The sequence below is a fragment of the Epargyreus clarus genome, unplaced genomic scaffold (assembly GCF_041222505.1).
Source record: "Epargyreus clarus isolate Ecla_fem2 unplaced genomic scaffold, WU_Ecla_fem_2.2 ptg000005l, whole genome shotgun sequence".
Lineage (NCBI taxonomy): Eukaryota > Metazoa > Arthropoda > Insecta > Lepidoptera > Hesperiidae > Epargyreus > Epargyreus clarus.
The window spans coordinates 7,804,552-7,817,107 of NW_027332213.1; the positions used below are offsets into that span (position 1 = coordinate 7,804,552).

Here is a 12,556-nt window from a genome sequence, read left to right on the forward strand (position 1 = left end):
ACATATTGAGGGCTTTTTAAAAATGAAGGTTTTTATCAATATCCCCTTCCCCACCCCCATCATAATATCATTAAGTAATAAAAGTCAGGCTTATACAGTAGGGTGTCCCGTAAATATTTTTTTTCGATTTTCTTAACAGCAGACCCCTCAAAAGTTGCGTAATTAAGCGTAGATTAATAAAAAAATAATGAAAAAATTATAAAACTACATCTTTAGGGCTCTACCGAGCTTCAAAGTTTTGCGAAATTGACATTTTTTGGTGAAATTTCGCTGTTCATTATTACTGTTCCTTAACTTAATTTTAAACATTTAATTACTTTATTTTCTATATTGGGTCAACACAAACAAGTCGTTTTGTTTTGCTTACAACAACCCATTACCAGCGACTTCGCATTTGTTAGGATTTAATCAGCAAATCCTCACATTTTCACAAGTTTTTTGTTTTGACCTGCGAGTGTTTTCTTTGTGGCAAAAGCAATTATTATACAATATTTGCTATTTATACTATGTTAGAACCATACTGAGAACTTGATGATCGGCAGCTACCAACTATATAGGGGCATCCAACTACATTTGCGTGTCATCTGGAGAGCTCTACCTAACTTTGAAGTTTTATAAATTTTACATTTTTACAGACACGCAACAAACATCTATCAACCGTACAAAATTTAGTTTATAATCAATGACAATAACATAAAATAAAAAAGTATTTTCTACCCAGAAATTGTGCTTGATTTTACAACATACCTATCAATAATAAATCCATCTCTATAAGAAGCTATATTTACAGTTCAGGAGGCCTCTGCTACCAGTTATACATTTATTTCTCTTCACGTGTCCTCGTTTTAAATATGTTAAAGAACCAACGTTTATATAACCTGAAGCTCCACACAATATTTTGGTATAAACTCTAGTAAAGAACTTTACTTATTGCGGTTTAAATATCCTAAGTTTAGTGCAACTTTAAGCTTATCTAGTCTTTATTATTATTTGCTATACCAGTAATCGAAAGTAGTCGCTATTATCAAACAACATAGTGAAAAGCATGTTTCCTTCGCATACAAATAAAAACATTTCTTTCGACAATAGAATCGACGATAGAACTCAGATTTTTGTGTTAAAATCAAGAGTAGGTGCGGTGAAATCTTTTATGGTTACACATTAGGTTCAAGAAAATATTTCACATGTATTTGAAAACAATTACATAGTTCGTTGCGAATAGTAAATAGTGTTTTACTGCGGTGGCTTATATTTTGCCTGATTTGCCAAAAAATGTAGTTAATGAAGATATAAAGATGAAAATTATCTTTGTGAAACATATCCATTTGAATCAACTGGACGCTGTTGTCTAGACCGGGATAAACGTCCCACTCGAGATGGCTACTTCTTTTAATATAATAGCAACTCATAACTAATGCCATACTGAGATTTTACATTGACTACTTATTATATTATACGTCGTTAAAATATACGCCCGATTTTATTTCTTCTCAAGAGAAAGACTTCTTCTTTTAACTTTGGATTTTTACTGAAAAAGCTGAGTTCTGTTATTGATTACTTTATCGAAAGATTTTTTTTCTGTGCATTATTTGTACATTTTCTAGGAGCCGAAGTAGAACCATATTACATTGTATGTACTCTCAATTTTACACAAAAATCTGAGTTCTCTCGAGGTTTCAATGGACGAAAGGAATAATTTTGTGACAACACTTTTGTCAGTACATTGTATGATGATAATGACTACATTAGGGACTTAGTATTGCGAAGAATAATGAAAACGGGTTAAAATTAAAGTGGTACTAAGCGCAGGATATTAAAATGGCAAAGAATCGAGTTCTCTGCTAGTAGATAACATTACAACGAAATAATTGTATGTCTCGAGCGCCAGGTCAAAAAATGGCCGGTTCTTCAACATATTTTTATCAAGGATCATGTTCTGGCTTAAGAGCTCTGATTTTGTTTATACGATATTTTCCCTGTCACATGCAATCTACATAAAGATGTAACAGGTAACAGCAGCGTCATAAAGTGTAACTACGACGAAGTTACAATATCGAGCAAAAATACCAAATCTTGGACACAAAAATAAATTTCAATATCAAGTATTTGTCATTAATTATAAGCTCTATATTGTTTTTATCGTTTTATCGTCTTTTTCTATTAATTTTATTACAAAAAAACTTCTTAAACGTGATTTTTTTTATTATTCTAGGTGTCTGTTAAAATGGATTTTTTTTAAAACTTCAAGGCTCGGTAGAGCCCTCAAGATGACATGCAATTGTATTTTTTTTACTTTATCCGTAATCTGCGTAAAATTACGCAACTTTTGACACCTCTGCTCATAGTCTAGCTCAAAAATTTTTTTTTTTCATACAAGGACGGGACACCCTATTATACAGCCATAGATCCATATTTTGATTTTTACCGTGCCGTGGATGCCATATATACACAAAGGCCTAAACTCAGAAAAGAAATCTTAATTAATAATTAAGATATTTATCTCCGACCAAAAGGTCGGGGATAGAACTCTAACCTTTTGTGTGTTAGGTCGGTATGGTGACCGTTTTGCCACACGGGGCGTCTAGTTTAACATGCTTTTAGTATTATAGATAAATACATGGATCCATATGTAGTTACGTCATACATTTTTGATTTTATCGAGATGGTCCTGTGAGGAGTGCACGTAATATCGACTTGTCTTCGCTGATACGTGGCGGGGATATATCAGTCTCGTATCCGTTAGTGAAAAGACGCTATTCTTGCTCCATATATTCCTTGATATCGGTTATTTTGTGTCCGCGATGGTATATTGTTATCGTGTCGACCGATGAAAAATGATCTGAGGTTTAAGTTGGGACTCCTTAAATAACTAAATTTGCCTTATTTTCTTCTTTCTTTACTTTCATAGGAAAAATACACCAAATCATGGATGGTTCTAAAGAACGAATAACGAAGAACGAAGAAGATCCATTTTTTTAAATTGGATCGTAATTTCAAATTGCGTCTAAATAAAAGCTAAATACCAATAATTCAATATCACTTTTCCGGGAATATAATTTGAGGAATTTCATTGACATTGTAAATGGTTAATGTAATTTGAAAGGATTTTATTAGTGACGTTTAATAAGAATTTCACATAGAAAATATTATTAATAAATTATATCAAGTAGGAGTAACGACGAAATTACTCGTAGCTTAGTAGACACAACTTCAATTAATTGAAACGTGGATCGTGGAACCTGAATCGTGGATGCTATGGACACACGGAGACAAATACACAAACACCCAGACCCAGAAACAAAAACCTAAATTTATCATTTAGATTTCTGTATGGCTGGAGATCGAACCCGGGTATCGATATGGTGACCGCTCCGTCACGCTGGTCACCAAGACCTACGATCAAGATAAACTTAAACTATCCAAGTATAATGTTAGATCAATTGTACACTTGTCGCACAATAACCATTAAATGAAAGGCGATAAACTTGTTTACTACTATGAAATACTTTTTATCCTTTTTACCCGACTGCCAAGGAAGGGTTATGTTTTTCGCGCGTATCTTGTATGTTTGTCTTTCTTTATTTGATCCGATCTAAAAACGGCTGGATGAATTTCAACAGTTAAAGTGTCATTATATTTGTCTCAATGACCCGAGTGTCCTTAGATAGGTGTTAGTAAAAAAAAATCAAAATAGCGGATTTTTGGCGCGAAATAGTAACACATTTTAAAAAAAAAGTTAACCGAACCTATCGAGTAGGGTATCAAATGGAAGGAAATTAAACGGAGATTATAAAAACATATTTGTATATATATAAAACAGTAAGGTGACTGACTGACTGACTAACTAAATGACTTTTTCATTTTTCAGAAATCAACGTACAGCCTAAACCAAGAACCTTACCGTTCTGAAATTTTGCACACAAGTTCTCTATATAGCTTGAATAAGTACTAAGAAAGGCCTTTTGGAAATTCTACCCTTAAGAGGGTAAAAAAGGTGAAAACAGTTTTTTTGAAATCCTTTAATTTTGAAGCAACTACTATAAAATTTTGTATTTGGCTTTCTGGATAGGAACAAGGACGCACTTATTTATCCCCCTCCCGAAAATCAACCCCGTAGAGGGTAAAATAAGGGTTAAAAGTTCATTTGAACAATCGTCAATTTTGAAGCAAACACTATGACATTTTGTATCAGACTTGTTGGATAAAAATAATGAAATGTTACCTCTAACGAGGTAAAATAATGACTGAAACTTTGATTTACTGAAGTTATGTATTTTATAGACCGTAAATGGTGATTTTTTTCGCGAAATAGTAACACGTTTTAAAAAAGTTAACCAAATCTATCGAGTAGGGTGTCAAAATAAAGGAAATTAAGAGGAGATTACACATACGTTATATAATATATCTTATATATAAAATTCTCGTGTTAGTTACCGTACTCCTCCGAAACGGTTTCACCGATTTTCACCAAATTTTATATACATATTCAGTAAGTCTGAGAATCGGCCACTATCTATTTTTTTTACACCTAAGTGATAAGGGTTGTTCATCCTTAACATTTTTTTATTTATATGGCAACTTTATACTCGTATATACACATCGAGATGACTGTCTGACTAAATGAGTGAGTTGTTGTGCCAGAGATCAACGCAAAGGGAAACCGCTAAACTTAAGCGTGCTGGAATTTTACACAAAGGTTCTTTATATAGCGTAAATGAACACTACGAGGATAAAATAGGATAATATTGTTTGAACATCTTTTGTTTTTGAAGCAGACACCAACTATGAAACTTTGTATTTGGCTTTCTGGATAAAAATAATGAAATGCCTATTTCACTGCTTTTGGAAATTCTACTTCAGCCTTTTTGGTGCAGTCGGGTTTTTGATTTTTTAAATTAATTACTTGTTAAATTTAATCGCATTATTTCTAATGTTATGGATATTGCGATGTTCAACATAAATTCTTGTTCTGTTTTAGTGCTAGTGAGAAGATGACCTAAGGTTAATACAGTCATCAAAATAAGGTCTAGAACCTACACTTATTCTTTTAAAGCCACGCTGATAGGTTCACTTTATTTAAAATAAGTTTATTTTAGGTAAATAAACGATGTTATCATTTAAAAAATAATAAGTGCATTAAAGTTTTTTATTATTTTTTATTGTTATATCACAATGGTGTTTTTATATTATTTGTTCAATCTCTGAATATTATTTCCGCTCTCAACTGTCTCGTCGTTTGGATAAGACAAGTGCCTTAGTAACATCTGCTACTTATCGTTAAGGAAAAAGATAGAATAGATACTGGAATAGAGTAACGAAGAAGCTATTTACGAACACCATAGATACACGTTGAGTCGTAGAGTCGTAGAGTTTTGGCAAATACAAAGTTATGTTCGTGTAATAAAATAAAAAGAATTGAAAATGATCATAATATTATTACACATGTAGTAGGTGTTTGAAATTATCAAATTTTTCATGGTTTAGACCTTTTAGTTTCACTTGAAACTTTGATTTTTTTAATTTTGTTACGATTAATGATATATTGACCATAAATTGGATCTAAACCTTATTACCACTACCTTCTATATCTAGCGTGAAACAATTTTGTTTCTTGTTGTCACCACGTGCGTGACCAACATCAAATATAATCATGCAAAACTCACCAACAACATCTAAATAAGCAGTTTGACTCTTCATAGGGTCTGTGTTCAGCTGGCACATGTACCAGCCGCGGTCTGACTGGCGCACGTCGTGGATGTGGAGGAACCATACCCGGCGGTTCTGTGGTTCACTGCTATCCGGTGGTTCTTCGTGATCATGTGTGTGGGTGTTAAATCAAATGTAATCATTCAAAACTCACCAACAACATCTAAATAAGCAGTTTGACTCTTCATAGGGTCTGTGTTCAGCTGGCACATGTACCAGCCGCGGTCTGACTGGCGCACGTCGTGGATGTGGAGGAACCATACCCGACGGTCGCTGTGGTTCACTGCTATCCGGTGGTTCTTCGTGATCACGTGTGTGGCGATCGTCAGGATCGTCTGCGTGTCCACGCGTAGCCACGCCACCTGTTGTTGAGTAAGGAATTAAGTCATGGCTTATGGAATCGTCTTTTTTTATAATGTGAAAGTAGTTGATAGGTGGTAAAACCGATTGTGATTCGACTCCGGCGGAACAATCGCCGGCAACAGCAGCGTTAAGAGCTGCTGTGTCCTGGTTTGAAGGGGTGTTAAGGTAGACATACTTTTCAGACGAGTTCGCATGTGGCCGACCACAGGTAGGAATATCTAATCCTATCTGGGGTTGATTACATATGTCCATGGGCGGCAGTAGCCACTTACTATCAGGTGGACTGCATGCTCGTCTGCTACTCCTATATTATAAAAAAAAAACAAACATCCAATCCAACATGGTAAGTGGATGCTATGAGTATATATTGTATCAAATTATTGTAATGTGTGTATTTGAAGTGTACACACCACAAAGCATACAAATAAACAAATATTTTAAATCAAACAATAAGAAAATGAAGCTTGTACCAACCCTATAAGATCCGAGGTCATTGACGACACAAGTGAAGACTGCTTCTCTGCCCAGGGACACAGTCAGGTTGTTTAGGCTATCTTCGAATCTTGGAACCTCTGTAAAGAAAACAATACTTTAGAACGAATGTCGTTAATCCTTTACTATCCCTCTACTGGGTCAGATAGAGCTGAGATGTTCCTCCAATCACAGTGAGTGGGGTTCAAGCCCAAGGGCTCAATATATCGTTCATAGCCCACTGCGCTGTCCAAGAGTTGATTGGTAGACTTGAAAGTTCATTGAGAATTTTTTCACTTCACCGTTTAAGGAAATCATAATCAATTTCTTAAACGTAGATACATAACTTTGGAAAATCAGAAACATAAAATCAGCTTGAGACTCGAACCCTCCGACCCCTAGTTTGAAACCACGCCAAATTGCTTGTATGAATATAATAAAGCTATAAACAAATAATTTGTAAGCTTAAGAAAGTATCAACTCTAATATTTTGTTTACGAGAAATACAAGAGAATTAAGTAAACACATTATTTTGTTTACAATACTTGTCGAGATATCCGAATTTACATTGTAGCTCGCTAAACAGAATTGGGTAACCGAATAATTGACCGGAACAGCGCTTAACGCGCTAAATGTTCGCTAAATAGAATATTAAGCCTGAAATACTAAACCTCAATGCCTAAGTTAAAACGTTAAGCCGTCACTTTAAAAGCTATCAATTTAATTATTTGCTCTACAGATTTATGTCTGTAAATAATTGTATTGAGGTTATACTGATTATTGCTGTGAAATATTTATGTTACAATCTTTTCACTTTTATTGTTATGTATACCATAGATTAGTAAACATTACTCACGCCTAACAAGAAAATGTACCCAGTTTTGAGAATTGAAATAGTTGCGTAAAAAAGTTTTGCCACGTCTCCTAGCTAAAATGTCCCTAAAATATTTGAAATAATTATTTATTTATTACGTCAATTACGTAATTATTGCGTAAATTAGTTATTTATTCGTAAATTTTCTCTAAAAATGATTTTATTTGTCAAGGATTCAAAAAAAGAACTTACTAAAATAAGCCATTTGTGGCTTCATTCAATTTCAGGGCGGCGAAGTATCTTTACTAATCTATGATGTATACTAATGCTTTATTTTTTACGTCTAGTCGTGTAGAACATAGTTATAATATGTATTAGGTCATTACAAGGTCTTCGTCAATCCTTCACTGTCCCAGTGCTAGGCATCAGAGAGAGATAAGGGTAGGTATTAAGTGCGGATCGGTAGTCCCCTGAGAACTTATTTCTTCGTGGCGTTTTCTTAAATTTAAGCCAGTGCTAATTAATTTATAATAAGCTAATAATGTGTGATGTACGGTTTTTATACCTAATTGTATTAGTCGAGATTATAAGCCATAAATTAATTTTAAACTCCCAATAAACTTTAGTAAAAAATTGGATTAATTAAAACGAAATTTTGTGATTATACCCAACAAATGCATTAAAATTTTCCAAAATATTATTAATATTTGTTGTTAACTACAGAATTGAATTAAAAATACATTTTTTTTCGGAATTGATTTCAGTTAAAGTAGTTACCGATAGCCAATAAATAAAATCGATTCTGTATTGTTTGCAATCTGAACCTAAAAACACACCCGGAGCTCTACGTCCCATTATAATAACGTAAACTTTTTACACGAAAAGTTTCCTTTCCAGCGGTTTCATAATAAACTAGATACTCACATGCTCATCGTTCTAGTTTATCCTGAGTGATTTTGGTTTTAAACATAATCCAAGCAATATAAACTTTTCCTTTTTCCACGAGGTTTCCAGCCATAATAAATGATGCATGAAAATTAATGAAACCCCTAATTAAAAACAGGATTTTAATTATCTGGAGCTCACAAAATAAAAGTAAACATTGCCTAACAAATGGGTCCATTCGGGTTCAGTAATAAATTCGGGATGATATCATAGCAAACACCGATGTAACTGCTTGTTTCATAAAATTACAACTTGAAGAAATGTTTTCGTTTAATTTAAGTTTAATCATCATTTTACGTATCATTATTCAGAGGTATACATTATTGATGTGAATTCTGAGTTTTGCTAATGGTTATACGTATTTTAAATAAATTCATTCCACTTTTATAGTAGTTTTGGATGCTACAAAAAAAAATATATAAGGGGAATATACACACAACTCCACACTAAGGTTTCTTCTGTAGATGCCACGTACACACACAAATAAACAAACAGACCCAAAATAGAAGTCTAAGTTTAACGTTTAGATCGTTTTGCCGAGGATCGAACCCGGCAGACCTTCTGCTGGTTAGACCGAAGGTGAACGTTTCGCCAACATTTTTATGAATAAAGATAAATATCTATTTTTGTTTCTGGGTCTGGATTTTTGTGTATTTGTCTATGTATATCCATGACACCCTCGATACAAGGAATCTTAGTGTGGGGCTGTGAGTGTAAAAGTCGTCTTTCTTTCTTATTTATCTCGCCAGAAATTGTGATATACACTATTCTTATTGCGAATACATCACAATATTATTTACCTAATACTTATATTAATTAGTGTTGTTAAAATTTACTTCCAGTTCAGTTTTACCTTCTGAAACTCATTATATCAAGTTTAGTTAGTTACAGTTTTCTTCAAATACTACTGTTTGCACTGGGTTTAATAGCTTAGTATTTACACAGTTATATGTATCTACTACTAAGTCTATTCGTGCCCATAATCTAAGTTTAGATTAACGTATGTTCTAAAATAATTGATAATATAGGTACTCATTTGATTGAATTATGTTATTATTAAAGACTTTCTTTGTATGTCTTTCTGCCTTCTACTGAGATTTTAATAAATACTGTAGTATAAAAATGTTATCTTGAAAGTATCAACGCGTGTACTGCAATATCAAGATGGAGACAGGAAAAATTATAGTCATGATCATTATTAGCTAATCATTATTTTGGTTATAATGTAGTTTTCTACGTTAAAATAGTTAACGTTACTTTTATTTTGAAAACCCCTAATTAATTGTCCCCGTGATTATTCGCTATACATAAATAAAATGTACAGTAATAAGAGAAAATGTCATATAACAAAGAAGGAAACGTATCACACAGTTTAATCTTGCCTGTGTGGTTGTGTATAATATAAATGTTATCTTGGCCGGAGCAGTGTGTTCCCGCACGTACAGTCCTAAGCATTTATTGTGCCTAGAGCAAATTTGCTTGTGGGTCGCAATAACCAAGAGAACGAGCCCTGGGGAGCCATCTTGTTTTATTTGAGCGCGAAAGCCGATAATGAACGTTTTTTTCCGCACACGCCCTGAAGTCAATACACTATAGGTAATAAAGACTAACGCTTCTGTATACTTTTCCCAGTGGCACTCACATTTAAATAGCAATACGGTCAATGCATACGTAGAAGTTTAAAATGGATACGAAAGCGACACGTATAACAACGGAATTAAGACCGAGAATCGCATGATGATCGAGCAAATAAAAACACAGATTAGACAAATAAACAATGGGTAAACGTTATTGATTGTCAATAAAATATTTGGGCAACGTTTATGGCCGTATATTGTGGTGATTTTGCTCGTACGATCTATCAAAACATTTTATATTTCGCTGCCTAACAAAGAAAGAGTAGCGGGAAATTCGTACTGGTATTATTGTGCTTGTGTGGCGATATTTTCCAGTACCTACAATTTCTTAAGCCTTAAAATCCCCGTCTGATGGTAAGTCGATGATTTAGGACGAAACACCAGCATAGCAGAGGCTACAAAATACGATCTTTATCTTTTTATGGGTTCAAGGAGTGGGGTGAGCCTCTTGGGAGAATTTATGACAGAATATTACTTTCCTTAGAGTCTCTAAAAGAAACTTTTAACTGCTTTATGCGAGTGCTTGTGTTCTTGTTATGGTAAGGACATCGTTAAGTTTACTGAAGTATTCCCATTATTTATTACGGCTTGTATAGAATTATACAAATTTATTTTAATGTTCATTTTAGTATTTAGTTAAAATATTATATCGTTTAAAATTATTAGTATATGTAATTTATTAAAAAATAACAATAACAGTTGTTTTATTCAAAATAATTGATTGTGAATTGCGATTACTGAAGTTCTGAATGTAAACATTAAACATACAATTATTAATCAAATACCTACCATATAAAAATAGACGTTATAAAAAACTTCAACAGGCACTCCGTTTGAAGTAGTTTAAGCCTTGCTATTTGAAAAAATGAATTGCTCTTTTCAAAATGTTACCTACGCTGACCTAGATATGACTATGAAACGTTTTCACTACGGAAATAATAAAAAGATGTGATAGCGTAGTGGTTGGTGGTGGTGGTGTTTGAAGGGAGGTGAACGAAAATAATTAACGAACCTACTACTCGTGTGTTATTCCTCCTTTTTTTTTTTTTTTTTTCTCGAGGGGGAAACCTTCAAAAGGTACCCGACGACGACGTGGGAGCGACGCCGGGTTATGTGGGATTTTTACCGCACTAAAACCCCCCCGGTGGCCGTCCTCAACGCTTGTTGGAGAACTCCGGGATCTCCAACGGAACACAACCGGAGCCCTCCAAGCGCGATGCCCAACGGGCTCTACCCTGGGGGAGCAGTTTTCGCTCCTCCCACACCATGTATGTTTACGACGGTATGTGACCACACATACCGCCGTCCTTCCCGGGGTCGCTTGCTGGACGGTTCGAGCTCCGACTCTTGCCGTCCGCAACCCCGGAAGCCCCCTTTTAGTCGCCTCCTACGACAGGCAGGGGATACCGTAGCCCTATTCTAGTCCCGGAACTACAGGGACAGTGTTATTCCTCCTATGTATAATTTGATTTGTCCCGGATTCTATTCCTAACCGAGCTGTTAAATATTAAATTTTCCTAAGTCTGGGTAATTTGTGTCTAAAACCATCTTCCAAATTGTTTAGGCGTTCATTGTTCCATTTCGGATAAAGTTCTGCAGCAGAATCCCTTTTTCATACTTTATGAGATTTTTATGAACAAGATTTATGTTGCATTAAATTAGTGTGACGGTAAAATATTTATTTCTTTATTATTTACTAAGACAAACAAAGTGATACAAATGCTAAATAGTAAATGTAGCAGGCAATACAGTTCTTTTGTTGTAATAATAGGTCATAACTGTTCAATCTTATTTCTGCCTTATAACAGCAGTATGAAGTGCTGCTGTACTCGGGCTAGAAGGGTGTGGGAAGGGAGAGGTACTTTCACGAGCCATTCCACCTTAGTCCTCTGGGCTAGCAACACACTTGTGGTCTACTATGCTGACTATGCAGGACAATCCTATCTGGGTTTGATTTCGTTTGTTATCGACGACAGTAGACTCAGGTAGACTGCATGCTTTATTACTCTCATGGAGGATCGGTCACCTTATCGGTCTGACGTGCTAAGGGTTCCGGGTTCGATCCCTGGCTAGACAAATATCAGAATGATAAATTTAGTTATCTGTTCTGGGTCTGAGTGTTTGTATATTCATCTTTGTGTGTGTTCGTGGTATCCACGTCATAAGGCAAAGATAAGTATAGATACCCCACCACCTTGTAATTGAAGGAAGCCATTAAGTGGCTTAAATGGCTGACAATGTGTCGTTAGTGTGTTACGCGGAACAATGCCGATATGTGTAGTTAAGTGGTGCAAAAACACGAAATCGAAGAAAAAGTGTGGAGAAATATCGTTTCATTCGTAAATGCTCTAAGAACTACATTTTGTTAATATTTTTCAAACACGAAAATGGATGACAGTGACTATTTCAATTGTCAAAACTGGTTACATTTTCTTGTTAGGAGTGAGTAATTTTACTATGTCATAAGGAAACTAGGTAAGAAGGGTTTTTGTTTGTTTGTTACTTATATTCCATAAAGAGGATATATTATTTCAGAACGAAGAAATGTAAACTCCAGTATTGATATTCAATTAATTCATAAATACAGGGAAACAGAAAATGATTTGCATTTGCATTCAAT

The 12,556-nt window shown here is 34.5% G+C and overlaps 1 protein-coding gene across 1 annotated transcript in view; it reads right to left on the reverse strand.

Annotated features, from left to right (window-relative positions):
- Nucleotides 1–12,556, reverse strand: part of LOC140758022 (lachesin) — a 61,415-nt gene that overhangs the window by 15,191 nt on the left and 33,668 nt on the right. Inside the window, exons 2-3 of the mRNA XM_073093968.1 lie at nucleotides 6,544–6,641; nucleotides 5,861–6,068 (exon numbers count right to left, since the gene is read on the reverse strand). Coding sequence (XP_072950069.1) covers nucleotides 5,861–6,068; nucleotides 6,544–6,641 — 306 coding nt within the window. The remainder of the gene's footprint in view (nucleotides 1–5,860; nucleotides 6,069–6,543; nucleotides 6,642–12,556) is intronic.